The sequence below is a fragment of the Danio rerio genome, chromosome 4 (assembly GCF_052040795.2).
Source record: "Danio rerio strain M-AB ecotype USA chromosome 4, GRCz13ab, whole genome shotgun sequence".
Lineage (NCBI taxonomy): Eukaryota > Metazoa > Chordata > Actinopteri > Cypriniformes > Danionidae > Danio > Danio rerio.
In genome coordinates this window covers 55139719-55167635 of record NC_141024.2, presented here as the reverse complement: position 1 = coordinate 55167635, position 27917 = coordinate 55139719, and the positions used below count along the sequence as shown (strand labels likewise).

Sequence of the window (27917 nt, the reverse complement as noted above, 5' to 3'; positions counted from 1 at the left end):
TGGTGACTCCAATTAGGGCAAGCAAAGCGAGTGCATTAAATCATGGGCAGTTACACTTAAGGATTTGAGTTTTGTTAAGAAACCGACTGCTAAACATCCCGCTGCGTAAACACTCGTTACTCTTAACAAAAAGCAAACATGAAACCTGTACATTAGGCACTGCTGGGATTTGAACCCAGTATCTCCTGTTTACTAGACAGGCACTTTGACCAACTAAGCCACAGCGCCAACGCTGAATAGGAGGCAAGACGTTTTTGCACACAGAGTCTAAAAAAAGACAGCAAGTTTTAAAATGGCAAGCAAAGAGGTTGTTTAACTCTATTTGTCGCACTATTCATTACGCCTCAAAGCTATACAATTTTATAATTCATTCCGGTGAGCTCCATAAAACAAGCACACGCGCCACCTGGACTAAGGCGCTGCTGGGATTTGAGCCCAGGATCTCCTGTTTACAAGACAGGCGCTTTGACCAGCTAAGCCACAGCGCCACAGAAATTTGCAGGAAGAGACATTTGCCCGATAACAAAATTCGAAGAAGAAAAAATAATACACAACAAAAACCAGCATGTCAGGATGCAGAAAATGCTGACAAGACGGACGCGGTCATTTAGAGTCTGGATGATCATGTCTCAAACCTGACCGGTAACCTGGCCTTTGTTCAAGATCAAAGCAAAAAGTGCATGAATTTATTTTTATTTAATCTATCCTAAATCATGTGTTAAGTGTTTTTTGGAACCTTCAGATTCATTACATCCAAACCCAGAGTCAGCTCGGAAAATGGAAATCAGGACAAACATATGCTATCGGCCATTGAAAGAGTTTCAGATCAGAAAGCCACTCTCCCATAATCTGAGGGAAAGGTGCAGTTTGGATTTGAACCTAGCACCTGCTGTTCCCAAGACAGGTGCTCTGGCCAACTTAGTCTTAACACTAAAAGAAAAAACCTCTGGATATGATACTTCCAAACGCAGTTTCATCTAAGACAGTAGGGGGGGAAGCAAAATTTACTATGCTTTCTATTCAGTTACTTTGCACATGCATAAAAAGGCTCTTGTACGACAAATCCAAAAGGCGTGATCTCAACAATAGGTGGCAGTTACTTTTCCCCAAAACCACAGGTTGCCGACGAGTCATTCCTCAAGCCCACTAGGCCCTACACCATTTTCTAATCTCCCTTATTTAAAACAGCTCAATTAAGTCATCGGCTTTATTGTAGAGTACCCCTAGTATCTGAGCCTGCACTGCGCAATGAAAGAAAGAAGCAAAACGGGATGGACAGTTGCCTAAAATGTTAGAAACGCACCACACCTTAAGTCAGTGAAGAAAAAGAGCAAAGCTTGCAACTCTGGTGGGACTCAAACCCACAACCTTTGAATGGCTCAGCTCACAGCCTAGAAGTCCAATGCACTATCCATTGCGCCTCAGAGCCTGAGTGCTCCGCTTTCTCTAGCACTGTTGCACACAAAGCACTTTTTAGTACTCTCTGGTCCATGAAAGATCAGCCAATTGTGGACAAGGCACTGCTGGGATTCAAAGCCAGGATCTCCTGTTTACTAACAGGCACTTTGACCAACTAAGCCACAGCGCCAAACGACCTTTATAGGGGCTAATTGTTTAATTCCAAAAAATAAGAAAAACTAACAACGGTAGCGCTGCATGTGGGAATGTCTGGACTTGAAATATGAAAGTCCAATTGGTTAGGCATTACCACACTATGCTATATAAAGCCATCGTCCAAAGCCCTCTTGAACGAGCAGCGTTCTTAAGGATTTGAGTATTGTTAAGAAACCGACTGCTAAACATCCCGCTGCGTAAACACTCGTTACTCTTAACAAAAAGCAAACATGAAACCTGTACATTAGGCACTGCTGGGATTTGAACCCAGGATCTCCTGGTTACTAGACAGGCACTTTGACCAACTAAGGCACAGCGCCAACGCTGAATAGGAGGCAAGACGTTTTTGCACACAGAGACTAAAAAAAGACAGCAAGTCTTAAAATGGCAAGCAAAGAGGTTGTTTAACTCTATTTGTCGCACTATTCATTACGCCTCAAAGCTATACAATTTTATAATTCATTCCGGTAAGCTCTATAAAACAAGCACACGCACCACCTGGACTAAGGCGCTGCTGGGATTTGAGCCCGGGATCTCCTGTTTACAAGACAGGCGCTTTGACCAGCTAAGCCACAGCGCCACAGAAAACCACAGGTTGCCTTTGAGTCATTCCTCAAGCCCACTAGGCCCTACACTGTTTTCTAATCTCCCTTATTTAAAACAGCTCAATTAAGTCATCGGCTTTATTGTAGAGTACCCCTAGTATCTGAGCCTGCACTGCGCAATGAAAGAAAGAAGCAAAACGGGATGGACAGATGCTTAAAATGTTAGAAACGCACCACACCTTAAGTCAGTGAAGAAAAAGAGCAAAGCTTGCGACTCTGGTGGGACTCGAACCCACAACCTTTGAATGGCTCAGCTCACAGCCTAGAAGTCCAATGCGCTATCCATTTATTTATTTATTTTTTTATTTATTTTTATATATTCTTTTTCAAATTTTACAATACATACATTTAAAAACATTTAAAACATCAGTTCAGAAGCATATTAAAATATCATTTACAAACATTTCTTAAGACATTATGATGGTTTCAAAACAGGAAAACAACAAGCATAATCATTCTGGCAAATCTATTTTCAAACCATCTAGTGTGTACATAATATAAGGAGTATTCAACATAAACGTTTTGTAAAATTCAGTCTCTTTTTCTTCCATTCTAAAATATTGTTCCACAGTTTTAATATAGTTTTCCAGTTTTCCTTTATACATTTTCCATAACTCTATTTTAGCATTTTTATTTTTCACAATGTTTCTCCTTTCCCAAATTACAGTTCTTGCAACTGATAGAAACAAATGGGCAATTCTTGTTTTACTTCCATTAAAACCAAATAAAAATATTTTATACCATTTTGTCTCCTCCTCAATCTGCTCTGTTTCTCTTTGCATCATTTGTTTCATCATTTCTTTTAACTTTGCCATAAATGTATTTAATTCAACACATTTTAAAAACAAATGCATAATACCTTCATTTTCCAGTCCACATATTTTGCATAATGCATTCTCACTGCTTCCGATTTGTGCCAGTTTTGTTTCAATGAAAATAACATTATGTCTAATAAAATAATCCAACGTTTCAATTTTTGCGTCTAAATATTTCCATTTTAAATTCTTCCAGATTCCCTCTTCATCTATTTCCACAAAGATTTTTTTTCCAAAATTGTTCTGAAACTGGTCTTTTATGCACTTTGTTTCTGAAACAAATGTAGAAAATTTTGAGAACACATTCTTGAAAATCTTTCTCATTTTCCTTTAAAATCACTTTCACATTATCATTGCTTTCATTATTTTGTTCAATTTTAACTCTCCATTCTTTAGGTATTGCACTTTTCACTATTTCAAATTGTTTTACCAGAGTTTCTCTTTTGATATCTTTCCCAATCCCATCCATGGCATCCACAATTACTTGGCGTGGTAAAAACCCTTCTTTAATCTCATATAAAACATCCTTAACCTGACATACACCTGCTTCCAACCAATATTTAAAATATACTTCTTTCTCTTGTGTTAAAATATTAGCATTTAAAAACAAAGGTTGATTTAATAACATGTTCCTCCCTTCTGGTTTAAAATCAACATGATTTAAAAACTCACTCCATGCTTGTAAAACTTCTTTATAAAAATCAGGAATCCCAGTCATCATGCTTTGTTTCAGTTTCATCCATAAAATATCATCATTCATATTAAAACCCCCACATTTGTTAAGATAAAACCTCATTACATGTTTCCATTCGGCTTTAAATTCTTTATTTGAATACCTTTTTATCACTTTGACTATCATGCTTTTCTTTCTTGTCTCTGGATCTAACAAACCTAACCTCCCATCATCGGTTGCTCCAATTAATACATTGTATCCGATTCTTGGTGGTTTTCCTTCCCAGATAAAACTCAGTAAACATTGTTTTATTCTCTGCTCATGCCAGTGATCCATAGGGGTAACTCCTAACACATACCACATTTTTGACAACATCAACGTATTTAAGATTAAAACCTTTCCTTTCAAATTGACTCTTCTTTGTTTCCACCATTCTAATCTCCTTTCCATTCCTCCGATAATTTCATCCCACATTATCTCCTTATCTCTTTTCCCATTTTCTCTAAAGGTTATCCCTAAAATCTTTATGTCTTTCTGGTCTTTAAATTTAAAAACATCAGGTAGAATACATGCATTGCCTAATCTCATGACTACAGTTTTTTCCATATTTACTTTAGCACATGATTCATTACAATATCTTTCAATGATTTTCATTGCATTTATCACACTTTGCATATCTTTTAAAATCAGTGTAGTATCGTCTGCATACTGATAAATTTTCTGTTCTTCTTCTGTTTCTACAATTTTAATTCCATGTATTCCTTTATCTTTTATTATAGCTGATCCTAGAGCTTCAGTCACTAGACTGTACAGCTGGGCAGAGAGTGGACATCCCTGTTTTATGGATCGTGTTACATTAAAACAGTCTGTAATAAAACCGTTAACTTTAATACGACTAATAGCTCCGTTGTATAAACACTTGATCCATCTTAAAAAATTATTCCCAAAACCAACCTTTTTAAAACCTCAAATAGAAAATTGTGTTCAACTCTGTCAAATGCTTTCTCGAAATCTACACGTATTACATATCCATTTTTTCTCTTTTCTTTCATGTATTGTATTAAATCTCTTATACTGCTAATTATGTCTGTGATATCTTTCCCTTTCACGCCATATGCCTGACTAGTTTTGATAATATCGGGTAAAACCTTTTTAAATCTATTTGCTAAAACCTTGGCTAAAATCTTAAAATCTGTGTTTAGCATTGTTAGGGGTCTAAAATTCCTCAAATCAGGGGGGCGCTAGTGAGCAGGTATGGAATAGGTTGTGTTTTGGGTGAGCTCCGCTAAATTTGATTAACTTAACTGTATTTTGAGCGTCTTTTGTTTGCAAACCGCATCAAAACATCATTTAATACTTTGTTTACACAAATTTTCTTTCTGTTTTGGTCACGGTGATACGTAAATGGCGAAAAGTCTGCGACAATATACCTACACCGGAAAGACAATTGCGAGTAGGCCTGGTGCCTCGTGTACTGATCAGAAATCGCCAGAGAAACTAACCGAGATGGAGGATACAAAAGCTGAAATCCTGTCGCTCTTGAAAAATGACATCCCCACGCTGCTTAGGGTCGAACTGAAAGCTGTTCTTTCGGACGAATTTAACAACATGAGATCGGAACTACAGGCTGTCAAAACTGGGCTGTCTACATGTTTGGATGATGTGACTACATTACAAAAGTCAGTGAGAGTACTTGAAACGGCTGTTTCGGCGTTGCAGGAGAAATGCACTGATATGGAGGGTAGGATGAGGAGGTCGAATATACGTATACTGAACGTGGCAGAAGGACCAGGCTCGAGCTCTCCAGATTCAGTCTTAAAGTTGTTAGGTCCTAGAAATTGACAGAGAAATACTCATGGATCGCTCGCACCGTGGCCTCCAGCCCAAACAGCCCGGTGGCAAACCTCGGGTAATTGTGGCCAAACTACACTACTACAGGGACTGTGTCAAGATTATCCGCAGAGCTAGAGAGACGGGACCCCTCAGATTTTAAGGATCTACAATCCTCATATTTCCTGACTACCCTCCAAGCGTGGCTCGCGCACGATCAGCGTTTAATGATGTCAAGAAGTTGCTTCGAGGACGAGACTGAGTGCGTTATGGCATTTTCCACCCAGCAAAACTCAGGATCACTTACAATGGCAACGAGAAGGATTTCTGTGACCCAGAAGAAGCCATGACATTTGTGAAGAGAAATATCGTCTTGGACAATGTTGAACATTAGACAAAATATTTTGCATCTGACGGGCGATGCTACTGTAGATATTCAACGTGCTTCAAAAAGACATTTATTATTTACTTTATATTTCAATTTTTTTTTTTTCTATAAATGGTGAGCAGATGACATCTTTAGAATTTGTAGACGCAACGAGGTTGTAGAAAGCAACCTTTTTTTTTCTTTAAATCTTTTAAATTCATCTCCCTTCTTAGTTGATTATTATTGTGTTGTGTAAAATGACCACTTTAAGTTAAATATAGTGAAAGAAGGTTACACGCTCTATATTGATGTTTGGTTTAGGAGCGCCTGCTACACTGTGATTTCTCCAAAACAAACACTTTAATGTGTGGAAACTTAATCAATGGGGTTGGGAGTCACTCTGTTTATTCGAGTGACGTGTGGGTGGGTTTAACTGCACCAGTTTTATATTTTATAAATTACTTTATGTACCTTTTCTTTATTAGGGGGGAGAAGAGATTTCTGCTACATTTTTCAAATGATTAATAAAATGAATAAATCATCAGGCTGCAACATTAATATTATTAGCTGGAATGTTAAGTCCTTAAATCACCCTGTTAGGCGAAAAAGTGTACTTTTGCATTTAAAACAACTTAAAGTAGGGATTGCTTTTCTTCAGGAAACGCATTTGCGTAAGATAGATAATTTTAGGTTGAGATGTGATTGGGTGGGTCAATTATATCACTCCAATTTTAATTCTAAATCTAGGGGAACAGCAATCCTTATTGAAAAAAATGTCCCATTTGAGGCCTCGATGGTAGAAGCAGACCCTGCAGGGCGCTTCATTATTGTTATTGGCAAACTTTATAATATCTCAGTCATCTTAGCTAATGTGTACGCACCAAATTATGATGACAGTGTTTTCTTCACAAATATCTTCTCTAAACTAGCAAATTTGGACACACTCTTTGATATTAGGAGGAGATATGAATTGTGTAATGTCATCCTTAGATCGTAGTTCAGTTAAAACTACTCCCTCGTCAAAGTCAGCTGAGGCCATTAAAACATTTATAGATACATATGGGATATCAGATATTTGGCGATTTCGTAATCCTGTGTCTAGAAGCTATTCTTTTTTCTCATCTGTCCATCAGACATATTCCCGCATAGACTACTTTTTTCTAGATAATAATCTTATACCTCTGATTAGCTATAGTGAATATTGTGCCATTGTTATCTCTGATCATGCACCTTTATTAATGACGCTGTGCATCCCAGTCACACTTGACAAATATTCTCCCTGGGGTTTAAATACGTTACTGCTTTCAGATGAAACATTTACTAACTTAATATCCTCTAAAATTAAAATATTTCTTGAACTTAATTAAACACCAGAAACATATTTCTTAGTAATATGGGAAGCTATGAAAGCATATCTAAGAGGAGAGATAATATCCTATAGTTCCTATATTAGAAAAAAACAAAGTCAGGCTTGAAGAATTAACCAATGCTATAATTAAATTAGATGCCACACTAGCCCTTACACCATCACCCACCCTAAATAAACAAAGATTATCACTTCAAATTGAATATAATCTTCTAAACACCAAACATATTGAGAATTTATTAAATAAAACACGTTATAGAATATACGAACATAGTGAGAAGACGGGTAGAATTTTAGCTCATCAGTTAAGACAAAAAGCAGCAGATCGCACTATTACCCAAATAAAAGATCAATTAGGCCAAAAACATACAGAGCATCAGCAGATTAATCAATGTTTTTATGAGTTTTACTCAAAATTTTACAAGTCAGAATCTCCTAAGGACCCAAATTTGCTCACATCTTTTTTTGATAAAATTACTATTCCTTCAATTGATAAAGAGACTGCAGCTGAACTTGAGGCCCCTTTTTCAGTTCAAGAAATAAATGCCTCAATATTGTCAATGCAAAACTCTAAGTCACCTGGACCTGATGGGTTTCCGAGCGAATTCTATAAAAAATTTAGGAATGACTTAGCTCCACTGTTGTCAAATGTATTTGGGGAAGCCTTTCATTCTGGGACTCTTCCTCCAACTATGCAACAAGCAGTCATAACGCTTATCCTCAAGGAAAATAAAGACCCTCTCGAATGTGGCTCTTATCGCCCAATCTCTCTTCTCAATGTAGACAGCAAAATCCTGGCCAAAATGTTAGCTCGTAGGCTGGAAAACGTTCTGCCTTCTGTAATATCGAGTGATCAAGCTGGGTTTATTAAAAACCTGCAAACATCTTTTAAAATATGGCACCAATTTAGACGAGCTTTATCATTTACAGATCTATCCATGCAGGCCCCTATTATAAAAAATCATGTTTACTCCTTCGATTGCAGATGCTACATTTAATTGCTGGATAGAAAAAGGGCTCACCACACTGAACGATTTATATAGCGATTCCAATTTCATGTCCTTCGAGCAAATAAGAACAAAATACAATATCCCTAAAACACATTTCTTTAGATATTTACAGATCTGCAGTTTTATGATTTCTAATTCAGTAGACTTTCCAACTTTACCTACAGAAACATTACTTGACACCATTTTAAAAACCAATCCAGTTCTCAAAGGTAATATAGGTGTGATTTACTCTTTTATCTCCTCACAAAATCTAACTTCAGTAACAAAGTCGAAACAACAATGGGAAAATGAACTTTAGTTGACCCTCTCTGAGGAAATTTGGCAAGACATTATAAATAAGATTCATTCAACTTCAATTTGTTTGCGACATACAATTATTCCGTTTAAAGTGGTCCATCGCCTTCATTGGACAAAAGCAAAATTAGCAAAATTTTCACCACCTATAAATCCCCTATGTAATAGATGTGACGTAGAAATAGCTAATCACACACACATGTTTTGGTCATGCTCTAAATTACCAAGTCCTGGCAATTAATATTTAATTTTTTTTTCATATGTTTTACATGTAACAATTGACCCTTGCCCTGTTACAGGAATATTTGGTTTAATCACAGATTCCGGTTTAGACAATAATACCAAAAGCATGATTTCTTTTTCAACATTAATTGGTAGATGTCTTATACTGCTCAAATGGAAGGACAAATTTCCTCCAACTTTTAATCATTATATTAGGGACCTTATGTACCATCTTACAATGGAGAAGATTCGGTACTCCACCAAAGGTTGCAGTCAAAAATTTCATCTTATTTGGCAGCCAGTGTTGACATATATAAAACAAATGGATCCAAACTTAATTTTTTCAGTTTGACCATTGTTATGTGTTTCTCACATTTTTTTCCCCTCCATTTTATTTGACTACATTTTAATTTCTATCTAAATTATTTTATTTCTTTATTTTACATTTGCTAAGCCTATTGTGACTCGTTGTGTGCGTATATATGTACAATAGATGAGTGAACATATAATGGAACTTTTGTCTATTTGTATTGTATGTATGTATATATTGCGACAGAAAGTAAAACAGATTAAAAATAGGCATAACATATTGTTTATAATTGGTGCTGTGGGGTTGGGGGGGGGGGGGGGGTGGATGGGCTCTGTTGGAGCGAAGATCATTTGTCTCTGTTTTTTAAATACTTTTGAAATTGATGTTTTATTGACCAAAATGTTAATAAAAAGATTTGAACATAAATAAAAATAAAAAAAACACAAAAAAAAAAAAAAAAATATATATATATATATATATATATATATATATATATATATATATATATATATATATTTATTTTTTTTTTTTTTTTTTTGGTTAGCTTTTTTTCCATTTACTGTTGCAGTCATGACTTATTGACTTCTCCCATGTTTTTCACTTTACTCTCTCTCTCTCTCTCTCTCTCTCTTTCAAACCCTTAATGTAAATATTTTAAGACAAAGGTTTAATTTATTAAATAGCATCATTTCACTTAATTCTAAGTATGTATAAGAAAGAAAGTAAGAGTACTAGTCTTAATCAGCTCATTTGTGGCTATTGTTTCTTGCTCTGACTTACCGGATTTATTTTTGTTTATTACTCTTATAAAGAGAAGTTATTTTGTTTCTCTTCATAGTTTTATTTATTTTAAACAGGACATTTTTATTGCTTTGTTATTTTTTAACAGGATAAAGTGTCCAAACGCAGAGAAAAACTATATAAAAAAAGTCATGACTAAGAGTAAGTGGCAAAAAAAGGTAAAAATAAATTAATAAAATAAGACTTTTATTTTGGCGTGGCTTGTGACGTCATAAGCCTGCACCGCTCCCGCGCTGTGATTCAACTGCAGAAAGGTTTGTTTTAAAGCGTTTAGCCTTATATAAAGCGATTGATTAAAGTTTCAGGTTTTTCATCAGTGCTAAATTATGTATCTGCTGTTGGCAATGTTATGTTAACCCTTTATGCAACGTAGTACTATTTAACTCACAGTAATGAGGTCTATTGTTTGAATAAAGAGAAGACAAACTTTTTGTTCCCGAGAGGAAATTTGTCTTGGGCAAAAAAGTGCTACAAGCAGACAATAATATAAATAAAACAAACTAAACAATTAAGAACATACCTGAATAAAGTTTGAATGAAGTAACAGTTAAGTGTGTAATAAGGGTTTTAATGAAGGTTTAATTTATTAAATACCATAATGTCATTCCATTCTAAGTACATCACTATAAGAAATGGAGATAGAGGTAAAGTTGGTTTTATATTCGCACATTTGTTCATTTAGAAGTCTCTATGTTACTTTGAATATTCGATCAGAATTAGCATGCACGCATGACTTCTAAACAACATTAGCACTGTTTATTTACCGCAGTCAAGTGAGCCGCCACATGAGAACAACCGGTCAAGCTAGCCACCTCCAGTATTTTAATGCACTTCTGTTTGAGGAATTACGGTACAGAAGCTAGAGCAGTCAAAAACCTCACAAAGACATATATTTCAGCGGTTATTGGCCAAATGTGTCTAGTAAAAAGAAAACATGCATTAATTAAATCATAAATGTACCTTTTAAAATAAATATGAAAATATAGAACATTGAAATACATTTATTGCAGAGTTTTTTTAAGTTTTGCAAAAGTCTGACAGAATAATTTAACACTGATTGAATTCATGCTTTTTTCACTGATATTAATAATTTCTTTAGACTTGACATGACATTTATGCCAATTTACAAGGCAAAAACAAAATGAAGTCTGCAAAAACACCTGTTTTTTACTGCTATTGCTGAGAATTCTGCCATAGTTGACATGAAATATTCAATTAATTCTATTTCAGGATGACCTTGAATCAATTTCCATGGCAAAGGTGATTGGCATTTGCAGCTGAATATGGCAGAAAAATAAAGGCAAAGTCTGCAAGAATACATCACTGATCATTTTCTGCATTTTATACATGCACTAATAAAATTTCTTCAGAGTTGACAAGACATTTCAATAAATTCTAATTCAGGATGACCTTGATTCTTTCCATGGGAAATTTTATTGGCATTTACAGCTGAATATGGCAGAAAAATAAAGTGTGGAGAAGTACATTACATCACTGATTTTTTTTCTTGCTTTTGAGTTGACATGAAATATTCAATGAACTCTAAATCAGGATGGCCTTGACTCTTTACACACCAACTTTCATATAGAATTACTGCTGAATTTGGCAGAAAAATGGAGACAAAGCAAAAAAATTACATCACCTTCTGCTTTATTTACCTGCACTATTGAAATTCTGTTAGAGTTGACAAAAAATGTCTAATCAATTCTAATTCAGTATGCCCCTGACTCTCCCCATGCCAACATTCTTAATGATTTACAGCTGAATTTGGCAGAAAAATAAAGATCAAGTATGGAGAAGTACATTACATCACTGATCATTTCTTGCATTTTCTACTGCTATAATTAAAAATTCTTCAAAGTTGACATGAAATATTCAATAAATTCTTATTTAGGAGGACACTGACTCTTTACATACCAACTTTCACAAAGAAATACTGCTGAATTTGGCAGAAAAATAAGGACAAAGTCTGTAAAAATATTACATCACTGATCATTTCTTGCTTTTTCTAGTGCTGTAATTAAAATTCCTTCAGAGTTGACATGAAATAATTAATAAATTCTCATTTAGGAGGACACTGACTCTTTACATACCAACTTTCACAAAGAAATACAGCTGAATTTGGCAGAAAAATAAAGATCAAGTATGGAGAAGTACATTACATCACTGATCATTTCTTGCTTTTTCAAGTCATATAATTAAAAATTCTTCAAAGTTGACATGAAATAGTCAATAAATTCTCATTTAGGAGGACACTGACTCTTTACATACCAACTTTCATATAGAAATACTGCTGAATTTGGCAGAAAAATGGAGACAAAGTCTGCCAAAAAAATTACATCACTGATCATTTCTTGCATTTTCTACTGTTATAATTAAAAATTCTTCAGAGTTGACATGAAATAATTAATAAATTCTAAATGAGGATGACATTGACTCTTTCCATGGCATTTTTTTATTTAGATTTAAATTTATAGCATTTACAGCTGTTTTTTTTTTTAGAAAAATAAAGTGTGCAAGAGAACATTGTGCAGAAGGAAAATAGATTTATCCAAAACCAATGTTAACCAACTTAGGCCAAAATCATTTACTATGATTTACAAGTTGAAAAAGTTTTCTGAAGCTTGTGAAAATTTGTCTTCAGAATGTTTTTAATTTAAACAGTAGGCTATAGCCTACGTTGCTTTTTTTAGGCCTATATGCACAATTTCCAAAGTGTTTTGAGTATAATGTTAAAAGTAATTTTTAAAAAATAAAAGTAATCACTTTTGTTAAATTTAATTTCTGAAACCAAATGTAATTTTTTAGACAATAAATAAATCATTTGTATCCAGGCTATATAAAAGTAAATGTTATTGTAAGTGGTTTTTATTTTGTTAACAATATACAAAAATATGGAAGATTCTTAATAATATTATAAAAAGAAAGTAAACATCACTCATTCATTCATTTTACGTAGTCCCTGACTAATCGGGTCGCCACAGAAAGGACATATCTTTCAATGTAAATTAAGTAGGCTAAGAAAAAGATGAACAATTGTAAGCAAATAAGCTATTAGTTTGTCCTCAAATGTCCTCATGCAACTCATATTGCAAAAAATGAAATTGAATAAAAAAAAATATTGTAGACTAGGGCGTAAGGTGGCGCAGTGGGTTGCATGATTACTTCACAGCAAGAAGGTTGCTGGTTCAAACCTCGGCTGGGTCAATTGGCATTTCTGTGTGGAGTTTGCGTGTTCTCCCCTTGTCCTTGTGGCTTTCTTCAGGATGCTGCAGTTTCTCCCACAAGTCCAAAGACGTGCTATAGGGGAATTGAGTAAGCTAAATTGGCCATAGTGTATGTGTGATTGGATGTGTATGGGTGTTTCCCAGTGATGGGTTGCAGCTGGAAGTTCATCCACTGTGTAAAACGTGCTGGATAAGTTGGCGGTACATTCCACTGTGGCGACCCCGTATTAATAAAGTGACTAAGCTAAAAAGAAAATGAATGAATAAAGAATATGAAATTAGGTGTGTTGTAATGTATTTTAAGATACTTTATATAAAATGTTTACCATAAAACCGTCTGAAACTTAAAATAGACAGAATCTTATTTTTAAGAGTATTTATCAAAAACATCATGTTAACGCCAAAGCATAAAAAGCCATAAGAAAAAATTCTGTTATAATCAGTGATGCATGTTGGCAGTCAAGGTCATTTTGAAGAATAAATTGTTGAACAGTTCTTGCCAACTGAGAGAATTTCAATAAATAGCAGTAGACAAGCAGGAAACGGTCAGTAATGCATTATTGCAGATTTTTATGTTTAATTTTCTGCCAAATTCAGTTGTATAGCCTAGAGTTAATATGTAAAGAGTCAGTTTCATACTAAATGAGAATTTATTTATTATTTTCTGTCGACTGTAATAGCAGTAGAAAAGCAAGAAATGATCAGTGATATAATGTACTTTTGCATATTTTATCTTTATTTTTCTGCCAAATTCAGCAGTATTTCTTTATTGAATTTTTATTCTTTATTCTTTATTGAATTTATTGACTATTTCATGTCAACTTTGAAGAATTTTTAATTATATGACTTGAAAAAGCAAGAAATGATCAGTGATGTAATGTACTACTCTATACTTTGTCCTTATTTTTCTGCCAAATTCAGCAGTATTTCTATGTGAAAGTTGGTATGTAAAGAGTCAGTGTCCTCCTAAATGAGAATTTATTGATTATTTCATGTCAACTCTGAAGGAATTTTAGTTATATCAGTTGAAAAAGCAGGAAATGATCAATGATGCAATATTTTACAGACTTTGTCCTTATTTTTCTGCCAAATTCAGCAGTATTTCTTTGTGAAAGTTGGTATGTAAAGAGTCAGTGTCCTCCTAAATGAGAATTTATTGAATATTTCATGTCAACTCTGAAGAATTTTTAATAATAGCAGTAGAAAAAGCAAGAAATGGTCAGTGATGTAATATTTTTACAGACTTTGTCCTTATTTTTCTGCCAAATTCAGCAGTATTTCTATGTGAAAGTTGGTATGTAAAGAGTCAGTGTCCTCCTAAATGAGAATTTATTGATTATTTCATGTCAACTCAAAAGGAATTTTAATTACAGCACTAGAAAAAGCAGGAAATGATCAGTGATGTAATATTTTTACAGACTTTGTCCTTAATTTTCTGCCAAATTCAGCAGTATTTCTATGTGAAAGTTGGTATGTAAAGAGTCAGTGTCCTCCTAAATAAGAATTTATTGAATATTTCATGTCAACTCTGAAGGAATTTTAGTTATAGCAGTAGAAAAAGCAAGAAAGGATCAGTGATGTAATTTTTTTGGCAGACTTTGTCTCCATTTTTCTGCCAAATTCAGCAGTATTTCTATATGAAAGTTGGTATGTAAAGAGTCAGTGTCCTCCTAAATGAGAATTTATTGACTATTTCATGTCAACTTTGAAGAATTTTTAATTATATGACTTGAAAAAGCAAGAAATGATCAGTGATGTAATGTACTTCTCCATACTTGATCTTTATTTTTCTGCCAAATTCAGCTGTATTTCTTTGTGAAAGTTGGTATGTAAAGAGTCAGTGTCCTCCTAAATGAGAATTTATTAATTATTTCATGTCAACTCTGAAGGAATTTTAATTACAGCACTAGAAAAAGCAAGAAATGATCAGTGATGTAATATTTTTACAGACTTTGTCCTTATTTTTCTGCCAAATTCAGCAGTATTTCTTTGTGAAAGTTGGTATGTAAAGAGTCAGTGTCCTCCTAAATAAGAATTTATTGAATATTTCATGTCAACTTTGAAGAATTTTTAATTATAGCAGTAGAAAATGCAAGAAATGATCAGTGATGTAATGTACTTCTCCATACTTGATCTTTATTTTTCTGCCAAATTCAGCTGTAAATCATTAAGAATGTTGGCATGGGGAGAGTCAGGGGCATACTGAATTAGAATTGATTAGACATTTTTTGTCAACTCTAACAGAATTTCAATAGTGCAGGTAAATAAAGCAGAAGGTGATGTAATTTTTTTGCTTTGTCTCCATTTTTCTGCCAAATTCAGCAGTAATTCTATATGAAAGTTGGTGTGTAAAGAGTCAAGGCCATCCTGATTTAGAGTTCATTGAATATTTCATGTCAACTCAAAAGCAAGAAAAAAAATCAGTGATGTAATGTACTTCTCCACACTTTATTTTTCTGCCATATTCAGCTGTAAATGCCAATAAAATTTCCCATGGAAAGAATCAAGGTCATCCTGAATTAGAATTTATTGAAATGTCTTGTCAACTCTGAAGAAATTTTATTAGTGCATGTATAAAATGCAGAAAATGATCAGTGATGTATTCTTGCAGACTTTGCCTTTATTTTTCTGCCATATTCAGCTGCAAATGCCAATCACCTTTGCCATGGAAATTGATTCAAGGTCATCCTGAAATAGAATTAATTGAATATTTCATGTCAACTATGGCAGAATTCTCAGCAATAGCAGTAAAAAACAGGTGTTTTTGTAGACTTCATTTTGTTTTTGCCTTGTAAATTGGCATAAATGTCACGTCAAGTCTAAAGAAATTATTAATATCAGTGAAAAAAGCATGAATTCAATCAGTGTTAAATTATTCTGTCAGACTTTTGCAAAACTTAAAAAAACTCTGCAATAAATGTATTTCAATGTTCTATATTTTCATATTTATTTTAAAAGGTACATTTATGATTTAATTAATGCATGTTTTCTTTTTGCTAGACACATTTGGCCAATAACCGCTGAAATATATGTCTTTGTGAGGTTTTTGACTGCTCTAGCTTCTGTACCGTAATTCCTCAAACAGAAGTGCATTAAAATACTGGAGGTGGCTAGCTTGACCGGTTGTTCTCATGTGGCGGCTCACTTGACTGCGGTGTTTATTTGACTGTGGACAATGTTGTACTTTGATAGTCATTGGCTGCTAATATAACTTCACTATTTACAGTTTGCAAATAATACTTCATGGAATTATATTATTAAGGGGGAAGTCAGAGTATGCAAATATAAAACCAACTTTACCTCTATGAAATGGAGTACTAGTTTTAATCAGCTCATTTGAGGCTATTGTTTCTTGCTCTGACTTACTTTTTTATCTAATTCTATTTGGTAATTACTTTAACATAAAAAACTGTTGAAGCAAGTATTGAAGAGAAGTTATTTTGTTTCTGTTCGTTGTTTTATTCATTTTAAACAGGACATTTTTATTGTTTTGTTCATTTTAAACAGGATAAAGTGTCCAAACACAGAGAAAAACTCCTGCTGAAGCGATTGATCTCCACACTGTTATAAAGATGGCGTTTATTAAAGAGGAGAGTGAAGATGTGAAGATTGAAGAAACATTCACAGTCAAACTGGAAGATCTGCAGGAATAAACAGGTTGGTTTTCTTTCTCAAACACCAACTCAGATATTTACACCAACTCAGATCCTCATTCAGATATATTTTAATAATAAGAATACTAAATTAATCCATCTTGCAGCCCTGAGTGTGCAGCCTAGTTTTCCTGAATGAACATAAGCACTCATTTAAAGACAGATTGAGTTTCTTTCATACTTGTTCTCATGTCTTTTGTCATTATTTTATGTATTATTACTCTCCCATTTTCTCTACCTTATTGCTTTTCTTGTTTCTCTACCTTTTGTAAAGCGTCCTTGAGCACTTACATAAAATAAATAAAAACAATAAATTAAAAAAGTTTAACTGAGCTGACGATATTTGACCTACAGTATTCTCATAAAGGATGTCTGCTATTGCAGTGATAGTGTTGGCTTAGTACTTTCCATTTGCATATGTCACAATGATCACAATTCCTTTAATGACCCATAATTTCCTTTATGGGTTTAAACTGAGGTGTTTCTAGTAGTTGTTAGTTCTCACAGATAGTATCTAGAATTACATCATTATTATAATAACTAATTAGCAGGGCTAATTACTGGGTCTTAAAATGTCTTTAATTGCTAAATCAAATTTTTAGGCATTAAAAAGTCTTTAATTTACTAAAATATTGTGTTGTAGGTCTTAAATCTTTTTAAACAAGTCTTAATTTTCCTTTGTTCATGTTTTGCTACCCAATCTGGCCAAAACCCATACAATCACCAACAATCCATCTCAATAAAACTTTCAACTTTTTATTCAAATAGGTCATTTTAACTCTATTTATCATAATGGTTTAATTATTTTCCCTACAATAACATTTGTTTAAACGTGCTCCATGTATTTACTGCTGAGGACATCGACCTGGACAGATTGTTGTGCATAGATTTAGTAGGTAAAGTAAAGCTTGCTTGTTATTACACACAATTTAAAGAAATGTCACAATTAAGAAAAAAAAAAAAAAAAAAAAAAAAAAAAAAATATATATATATATATATATATATATATATATATATATATATATATATATATATATATATTACTGTATAATTAAATTAATTAAATTATAATATGTTTTTGATGGGGCAAATAAAAATCTTTCCATTTGGGCCATTTGAAAAATTCCTTAGCCTTTAGCCCTTTATGAGTCCAAAATTTCAGTCATAATGGTCTTAAAGTCTTAAATTTAACTTGCTCCAAAATACTTTCAAAGTTTCTCAAAAGAAAATATTTTGTGTTCAAAAGGGAAAAAGTTTTTTGTTTTTTACCCAGACATAAAAAAAGAATATATTTTAGAGTAGTAATCACAGTACAGTGAAAGCGTGATATTTTTATTCAAGGTTATTTATACGTCAGAATCTTATACTGGCCCATGCCTAATGCTGCTTGATGTTGCAAAGTCATTAATTAATTAAATTTTTTTTTTTTCGGCTTAGTCCCTTTATTAATCTGGGGTCGCCACAGCGGCATGAACTGCCAACTTATCCAGCATATGCTTTATGCAGTGTATGCACTTCCAGCTGCAACCCATCTTTGGGAAGCATCTATACACACTTATTCACACTCATACACTACAGATAATTTAGCTTTACCCAATTTATTTGCTTTGGACTGTGGGGAAAACTGGTGTACCCGGAGGAAACCCACGTGATCGCGGGGAGAACATGCAAACTCCCCACAGACACGCCAACTGACCCATCCGAGGCTTGAACCAGCAACCTTTTTGCTGTGAGGCAACAGCATTATCTAATGCGCCACCGTGTCGCCTGTTGCAAAGCCATATTTCTAATTTTCTTGTTTTTCTTGTTTGTAGAGCAAGTAGCTGTTTATTATTCCTAGGCTCCGTTCTTCGTATCTCGCTTAAATGATCTAAGATGATTTTGCCAATTCTGGATCTTTTCATCTCGATAACTGATCTCTCGCTAATTTGGTTGTTCAAACAAGTTCGCAAATCAGATTAGAATGTCTGGATAAACTGATCTGAGATCGCTGCGTGTGTATTGAAGGACAGATCTATCGATCCTCGAAATCATGATCAGCAATGCAACGATTGGCTGACGGCACAGCAGCGTAATGACATCATCTGATTAATATTCAATTATCCATGTGAGCCAAACTACGACCAAAATACGTCAAATTAGCAGTAAACGGTTTGTTAAATATGACACGCAATAACCTTCCACATTTGTTGTTATCTGCAGGCTTTACACTTTCATGTGTCAAGAGTATTGATCATGTATTTCAATGCAAATCAGTGTATTTAGTTCTACATTTAGAAAAGATTTTCTTTATTGTAGTAGCCGGTTTTTTTTATCGGTGTAAAGAATAACTGGTTGTTTACAAAAGCATTTTGATATTGGTAAAGGCGTCTGCAACTATTGTGAAGCATCAAATCACTGGCATATTAACTGTCAAAACATGTTCATGACTGCATAAATGTATAATTGCTTTAAAAAAAAATCACATATTGTGCATTTCTATAATACACAATTTGTACTAAGCGATCTAAAAAGTTCATATCAATAAGTTTTTGTCTTTGTACTTTCATTTCGAGAATGCAGATTGCATAAGTTTTATTAATATATATACCTTTATTTATTTTATTAATAACTATAACTTTATATATATAATTTAAAAATATTTACTCTTTTCCCAAGTGTATATAACTACTACTGTAGGAAAATATCAGAATTCGGTACATACTTTCTGTATTATATTTGCTTGAACTGAGCCGATCTAAATCTGTTTATAAGAATTGAACCTGCTCCCGATTAGGTTTAAGCTAGCAGAACTGTTGCTATGACAACAACTCTCGGATCAGCTTTGAAGAACGAAACGATCCTGGATGGTGTCAAATCGTCAATATCCAAATCCAGCTAACTGAGTAATCCACGTACGAAGAACGGACCCCTGGTCTTTAACACAGTTAAATCCTTTCCTAGACCATAATTGGAATGCTGAATCTATAAGAGAGGGAGGGAATAACAGATTTAACAAAATGGGAGCAGAAGGCAATACTTGTTTATTATTAAAGTGAAGTCTGAATTGTGACCATATTCTGAGTGATTCATTAATATAAATGGGTTATTCGTAAAATATTGTTTACTCCCTACTAATCGTGGCACAAAGTAGTGAGTGTAAGGACACTGGATTAGACGTGTGCTGTTCCATCAGTAAACAAAGTGTGGCCTCATCAATACAGATGTTGGATAACCAGAATATGAGTTTGTGTAAATTGGCCGCCCAATAATAGTATAAGAAATTTGGCATTGCCAATCCACCCTGTTCCTTTTTTCTTTTCAAGAATTCCTTTCTTTTGCAAGGAATTTTCTTATCCCAGAGAAATGTAGAAATACAATTATTTAACTCTTTGAAAAATTACTTGGGAATAAAAACAGGCACGGTCTGAAACAGAAATCTTGGTAGTATTGTCATTTTAATGAAATTGATCATCCTAGTCAAAAGATAAAGGAAGGGTTGACCACGGCGTCATGTCTCGTTTGGCTTTGTCAAGACGACGACAAGGTTTGTTTGAGCTCGGGTCATCCATGGCTCGTTGTTATTATATGCATATAGTATATCCATGTAATTTCTTGGCTGTGTATTAGAACATGGCGGATCCTTTGTTTACATTCTGTCTAGCTCCACGAGCTCCTGATGTATCTCTATAACCAATCAGCGTTCGGCTGTGCATGTAGCTCCACCTTTTGGTACCCTTTCTTGTTTTTGGTTACCCTTTCGAAAGGGTGTTGAAAAAGTGGTACGGTACCGAACCGTACCACTCAGTGGAAACGGGCCATAAGCTGACTGGTTGATAAGATTCACTTTTAGTGGTTCCTTATCCTTTTTAAGAAGTACTGTTATAATAGCCGATGTCATGGAGAGGGTGAGTGATTCCAAGACAAGAGCTTCAGCAAATACCTTGCACAACAGGGGTGTTAGCTTAGCAGTAAACTTCTTATAAAACTTGGACGGGAAGCCATCGGGGCCTGGTGCTTTTCCGGTTTTCAGTTTTTTGATTGCATTTTCAATTTTAGAAAGTGTTAAATTTCCTACTAATGCCAACTGATCTGAATCAGAGGGATGGCAATTCTAAATAATTAATAAGCTCTCAATATGTTTAATTTCGTTTACCTCAGAGCTGTAAAGAGTTTTATAGAAGTTTTTAATTGGTCATTTATTCCCTGTTAATCAGTAATAATACTGCCATCATCCTTACTAACTGCTGCTATAAAACCAGCTGCTGATTGTGTCAGTTGGTAACACAATAACCTGCCAGCTCGTTCACCATGTGCATTATGAATCTGGCGTGATCTTATGTGGAGATCCTCTGCATTTTCACTTGTCAAGGAGTCATATTCCACTTGTAGAAGAAGTCTTTTCTTATGGACATCTTCGGACGGTGATGTTGAGTGTAGCTCATCAATTGTATTAATTTTATTCATAATCTCTGTAAGCCGTTTTGACTTTCTTTTATTTTCACTAGCTTGATATGAAATAATCTGTCCTCTTATATATGCTTTCTGAGTATCCCATAGGATGCTATAACTTATCTCTGGGATTCGTTTGTCTCAAGGAAGAAATCAAGAATCAATTTGAGCATCAATAAATTTTACAAAATCCTCGTCTGCCAAAATCCTCGTCTGCTTCACCATGAACTCAATAACTGCATCAGAACGGCAGTCACTTGCTGTCTTCAAGAAACGACTAAAAACTCAACTATTTAGTCTCCACTTCAATTCCTAATCTGCAATTGCCTATCTAGCTATACCACTAACTGTACTCCAAAAAAAAATATGTATATGTATATCTTAGACTATATGTATATATGTATATTCATTCTTAGACTTTACACACCTGAAACTTGCCTACAGCACTTCTTTGCTCTTATAGTTGTGTAAATTACTTCCTTGTCCTCATTTGTAAGTCGCTTTGGATAAAAGCGTCTGCTAAATGACTAAATGTAAATGTAAAACTGTACATTCTTATGTATTAGTTTAGCAACGCCCCTACTTTTGCTATTGAAGTTAGAATAATATATCTTTGTGTATAGGCTCCTCTATTAAGTTTAGAATAGTCTTTTTTTAACAGATGTGTCTCCTGTAAATATACAATATCAGATTTTAACTTAAGATATGCTAACACTTTGTTTCGTTTCACTGGGTGATTTAGCCCCCGCACATTCCAAATGGTAAAGTTTGTCTTTACTTCACCTATTTTATGGAGGGCTGTCGAAAACATCAGAAACATCCGAAAGGTATCTGTGGGTTTTGTATGTAGGGGGATGTGTGGAAGAGAGAGGAAGGGAAAAAAAGAGAGAAAGAATAAATAAGAAAAGAGGTGATCGCACATACACTTATAAACACAAAACAACACAATATTGAAACCTTGCATGTAAACTTGCACACACCTGCAGCTACTCCCACTCTTAACTAGCTGACATTTGTGGGACCTCACATATAAAACAAAACAATTTGAACAGCTCTTGATGTCTTACTAAAAAGCTACCACATTATTGACTAAATATACTTGAGAACTAGGAATAACAACAACAAACATGCTATAGTGGTCATTTAAAACATAACTGCTGAGTGACATTAACATTTGTATTGTCTTTGACAGCCCAGTGTACTGTCGTGATTCCCTTCAATTTAATGGCTATTTGAACATATCCTATATTTTGGAAAAGTAGTGGCATTTAACGAGGGCGCGTGGCGGCTCCTTGTTGTCCACTGGTTTGCTGCTTAGAGTGCGGTGTGCCCAGTCCAGAAGTGGAATCTTCTCAAGGTTCACGGTATCTTTCAAGAGGCCATCTACAAATTCCGTCATGCATTTGGTGTGCTCCTGTCCTCTCTAACTCCTGTAATGTGGATATTTGAGTGGTGAGACTTCTCCTCAAGATCCTCGCCTTGGCCTCTCAGCAGAGCCAGCTCCTTTTTCACGATACTAAACTCTTTCCAGTGTAGTAAGAGATTCAGAGTATCCACCCAACACAGACTCCAGACCAGACAGCTGCTTCCACTCTGTCGTTAATGTGCTCCACAGCATTGCCTAACTCTGTCCGAAGCTGGACAATTTGATTCCAAAGTTCATTTGACTGTGCAACGGCCTTTTCTTCAATTTAAGCAATCAATCCACCCTTTAGTGCATCAATAGCTTGATGGACCGCGCTGTTATCACTCGCCGGAGCTTTCTTAGATGCAGCTTGCTCTTCGAGGTTAGCATTAGCATAGAGGCTAGAAGCGGATTTAGCCTCCCTACAGTTGCTTCGGCCTATATTCATCCTGATTCAAGTTGAATTACGCTCAGAACAGCCTGACTCCGACACTTATAAACACTTAATTTCCAGTATAGGTAGGTTTAAGGTAACAGTATTTAGGATAAGAGCAATATTAAACAGATTAAGTTTCACGTGAGGAACTCAACAGTTTGCGTCTTTACATGGTGCCACTCTAGCTGGAAGTCCTAAATAAACAATATAACAATAATCACAATGAAAAACAAAACACTCAGCACTTATAACTCAAATGAAAGTAAAAGGAAAAAATGTAAATGATTTTAGGCCAGCAGATTCATCAGATTTGAAAATGGGGAAAAAAATAATAAATAATAGTACAATGAAAAACAAAACGAGAAATAAAATGAGAATTTGGGGAAAGAAAAAAAAATACCTTTTGCTTCTAACCCATGGAGTGAAGGGGTCAATGGAAATGAGAGGGGAATGGCAATGTGGAGGTGTGGATGTGAAGGTTAAGGGCGTCTACAAACCCAGCCGCTACTGTCGGCTACTGACTTCATGCCAGTGAGATGAATCGGTAAGATGACTTTGTTCCAGACACACTGCTCTGAAGTCTTTGGTGACGCACTCGTTCACAGACATCACAAGCACTTCAGTAACAAGACACAGTGTTTCTCACAGCCAGTCGTTAAGTTTTTCACTGCTCGTCTCGACCCGGTTTCTCTACTCATTTCCCCGCACTCCAACATTTCAGTTAACTTCTCTTTCTTCTGCACACCACACAATGCTGCCCTCTTCAACTCTCCTCTTTCTTCATACTTTCACCCATTTTCTTTTGCCGTCCCATGGGTGGAGACCAATTAAACAATGTTGACTGTCGTCACAGAAAACACCAACAATCATAAATGCATGATTATATGCTGTCATGGCTTTGCAATAAAAATGTTGTTCTAATACAGGCCAATGGAGAAAAAAAACAGCCATGAATATAAAGAAAAGGGAGTAAATTTGCCCAGAGTGTATTGAGTTTTTATTTTTTATTTCAAAGCATTTTCCCAAAATATGTCAAAGATAAGATGTCCCCAAATATTAGTCCGTGTGCTGAAACACAGAAAGTTTTGGCCAAATTAAGCCTGAAAATCATCCCAGAATGGATGAAAATAAGCCAACAGCACACAAGAGGAAAGGTGCACATTCCAGCCTTTATGCAGATGCTGTATAGGTATGTCTCATGTCTGCGAGGCAAATATTCAGCTGTTTGTTCAGCTGTTACCCAAGAACTTTTTTTCTGATGCATTAACCAGTCAGGCACAGAATTATCAAGTATTCCCTGTCTGCTTAACACGTTTAAATAAACATTTTGTTGTAATTGTGAATATTTACGAATAAAAATAGGCCATTTACAGCTTTATCAATATGACCAAATTGACTTTTATGATCAATTATGTCAGAAAGTCTGAAAACTGGACTGACACAGTTACAATTTACTATAACTTCTATGTTAAGTGGCTTTGACATAATTTACATTGTAAAAGCACTAGTTAAATAAAGATGAATTGAATCTGCTTAAATGTGTACATGTTAATGGACCAAACAAAATATGATTTGATTTATTCCAAATTTAATGTGCATCAAAATTGCAGTGTGTGTAGACAATGTTTCCAGTGTCTTCTCACTTTTCAGCTTTTGATGAGAGTTTTTAAAACTAATGAAAACTAATGTTTTATTCATTTATTTCAGACCTAATTGAAGAGAATGGGGAAAGAAAAGAGGAGGAACATCATGTCAAAATTGAGGAAAAAACTCATTTACAGACTGATTGTATTTTAAAAAGGAGAGACAAGAATCGTTTCACCTGCACTCAGTGTGGAAAGAGTTTTGGAAGAAATGGCAATCTTAAGATTCACATGAGAATCCACACTGGAGAGAAACCGTTCACATGCACTCAGTGTGGGAAGAGTTTCATCCAATCATCATCCTTTAATCTACACATGAGATTTCACACTGGAGAAAAACCATTCACATGCACTCCGTGTTGGAAGAGATTCAGCAACTCATCAGACCTCAATAAACACATGAAGACCCACACTGGAGAGAAACCATTTACATGCACTCAGTGTGGGAAAAGTTTCAGCCGCTCATCACACCTTAAACAACACATGAGGATCCACACTGGAGAGAAACCATTTTCATGCACTCAGTGTGGGAAGAGTTTCAGCAACTCATCAGACCTTAATAAACACATCAGGATCCACACTGGAGAGAAACCATTTACATGCACTCAGTGTGGGAAGAGTTTCAGCCGCTCATCAGACCTTAATAAACACATGAGGATCCACACTGGAGAGAAACCATTTACATGCACTCAGTGTGGGAAGAGTTTCAGCTGTTCATCACACCTTAATAAACACATGATGAGCCACACCATTCAGAGTAACCATTCATTTGCACTTAAGCCATGGTGACACTGGACTTTTCTCCCCATAGACATCAATTCATACACACGTGAATGCATCAGACGGGAAATGCAAGTTTGTGCATCAAGTTTCGCAGTTCACTGCGTTGCAAAGTTTAAGCTTGGGGAACTCTGACCTGCCAAATCGCTTTACTTGACTTTGTGAGACCAATAGAAGATGGTTAACATGACCTCCCTGGACAGAAATGTAAAATATGGACCAATCGCTCACTTTTTTAATGCTTAATCATCTCGTTTAATCCCGCCCTTTTTCGCAGCGCCATACAACAGAATTTCGAAAGCTCAAATTCTAGTGTGACCGCAGCTTCGGTGTGGGATAAGTTTCAGCAACTCATCAGACCTTAATAAACACATGAAGACCCACACTGGAGAGAGACCATTTACATCCACTCAATGTGAGAAGAGTTTCAACCAGTTAGCAAAGCTTAATAAACACATGAAGATCCACACTGGTGTGAAAGAGTGTATGTACTTTGCGTGTAAGAAGACTTTTATTACAGCTCCAAAATTGAAACTGCACCAGACGATTCACACTGAAGAGACCGTACAAGTGTTCACACTGTGACTAGAGGTTTAATCAGTTAACACTTCTGAAAACAGAAGCAGATTCACACTGGAGAGAAACTGTAAAGATCTGATTAGTGTCTACAGAGTTTGGACAAAACGTTTCACACATGACATGAATGCAGCAAAACATTTTCTCCTGTGTGTAGAGGTATGGATTTGTAGCAGTCATCTGTTTAATTTGATTTTTTATATATAGCTGTTATGTTTGCGTGGATTAGTCATTATTTAGTAAGAGTGTTGCAATAAGTTCAGGTTAGTTTTAATGTGTTGATGCCCATCATCATTTTAATCTGTATGTACTGGCAAGTGACACTAGGGGACAATTAGTGAGCAATACGTGAGCCGAAGTAGGTTTCAAGCATTCATGAAGAAACCACACTGCCAGAACTGAACACATATCATAGCATCTCATTGTGTGTGTGTTTGTTTGGTTTTATTACAGGTAAGATGTATGATGTTGCATCAAATGTTATCTTTAGTATGTGTTTAGCAGTGTAAATAATGTGAGGATCGTTTATGTATGTTTATATGTATAAAATAACCACATCAGCGTAATCGTGACAGACATGAGGCCGACGTCTGTAATGGAGATCGCAGTGATAGAGGCCTTGTGTTATTATATAAATATAATATACATATAAATATGATGTACATATAGATTAACAAGGTTTATTAAGTATAAGTTTACCTTTTAAAACAGTAGTGTGGGTTAATACAGTTATAATACATCAATGTTAAAGAGTATTTAAATAATAAAAGTAAACTATAAAGTAATTAGTAGATAATAAAGTTATTTAAAATAGTTACTGTTTGTTGTTTATGCAGTAAGAGTTTAGAGTTTAATGACTATTACTCTGGTATTGGTAATTTATATTGTGTGGAGAAATGCATCGAGTCAGTGTCTATTCATTGCCATTGTTTATTGATAATTCTATATTTGAGTGTTTATATAAGTGTTTCTGTGTTCATTGGTTTCACGCATGCATGAAGAAGCCACACTGCCAGCACTGAAACACTAAAACATCTCATTGTGTGTGTGTTTGTTTGGTTTTATTACAGATTGCAGTGTGACAAACAATAAAAATAATATTATGGTGGGACCAGAAAACCCCGCCTCTTCTGTGTGTGGCAAGCCAGCCAGGAGGATGCTGCTGATTGGATGATGTGAGAGACAGCTCCTCCTTATAATGAACCTAAAAACAAAGAAAGACATTGCAGTTACAGAAGAAAAAAAAAATCAGAATACAACTGAACTAGATTAAATTCATTGTCTATTCCCCATCAAAGAGAGAGAGATAAAAAAAAATTGAACAACTTCAAGACTGTGTCACTTCCAAGTTTTTGACAATAGAGAAGTCTGAACTGTTAAAGGGCCATGAAACCCTCTCGTTTCAGCAGGGTGTTTTCACACCTCTACTTTGGAAAAAGCCAGAAAAGTGGGCGTGTCCAGCTCTGTTTAGGGGGGAGTGTCGGAGAAAAAAAAGAGGCACGGTGTGGGAGTGTCTATTTGGGCACTCGACTACATGGGCATCTGTTGTCGAATTATTTGCCAAATTATTAAATGGTGGACTTTAACTGTCTTTCATTCAGAGAATTCATTCATGTCCCTCGCGAAAAACGAGATATTTGATTCGAGGAACTGCTGTAAGCGTGTATTTTTCATGCAATGTTTGATACCGCACGGCGAATGAGAGAAAAAAAACTCCCGGCATTTCCCGGAAACTTTGATGCACTGGACAGGTAGCGTCAGAAAGCCGCTTGGGTTATTCCAGTCACAAAATGCGGTAAAAATCCTACATGAGGTTAAAGTTTGGTTGTAGTGCTTACATGTTTAGACTCTGTGCAATA

The 27917-nt window shown here is 35.1% G+C and overlaps 1 protein-coding gene, 1 long non-coding RNA gene and 2 other non-coding genes across 5 annotated transcripts; 1 reads left to right on the top strand and 3 right to left on the bottom strand.

Annotated features, from left to right (window-relative positions):
• Positions 1-414: 414 nt before the first annotated feature.
• trnat-ugu (transfer RNA threonine (anticodon UGU)) lies at positions 415-488 on the bottom strand. The gene has a single exon. It is a non-coding gene; the product is annotated as a tRNA-Thr (tRNA).
• Positions 489-2120: 1632 nt separating this feature from the next.
• trnat-ugu (transfer RNA threonine (anticodon UGU)) lies at positions 2121-2194 on the bottom strand. Its single transcript has one exon. It is a non-coding gene; the product is annotated as a tRNA-Thr (tRNA).
• A 7427-nt stretch (positions 2195-9621) lies between these two features.
• On the bottom strand, positions 9622-17735 carry LOC147844948 (uncharacterized). The gene is made up of 2 exons (XR_015483859.1): positions 16285-17735; positions 9622-10659 (listed from the first exon to the last, which is right to left on the bottom strand). It is a non-coding gene; the product is annotated as an uncharacterized LOC147844948 (long non-coding RNA).
• On the top strand, positions 10109-27644 carry LOC147844947 (uncharacterized). 2 transcript variants are annotated; one of them, XR_015483524.2, is made up of 4 exons: positions 10109-10161; positions 16642-16791; positions 24767-26217; positions 27129-27644. XR_015483524.2 is itself a non-coding variant. In XM_087249583.2 (3 exons), the coding sequence occupies exon 3, from the start codon at positions 24934-24936 to the stop codon at positions 25489-25491; it is 558 nt and encodes a 185-aa protein (XP_087105709.1). In that variant the 5' UTR covers positions 10109-10161; positions 16642-16791; positions 24767-24933; the 3' UTR covers positions 25492-26711. The 2 variants fall into 2 exon arrangements, 1 of the variants encoding a protein (XP_087105709.1); XM_087249583.2 differs by lacking the exon at positions 27129-27644 and having other exon boundaries at positions 24767-26711.
• The last annotated feature ends 273 nt before the right edge of the window (positions 27645-27917 follow it).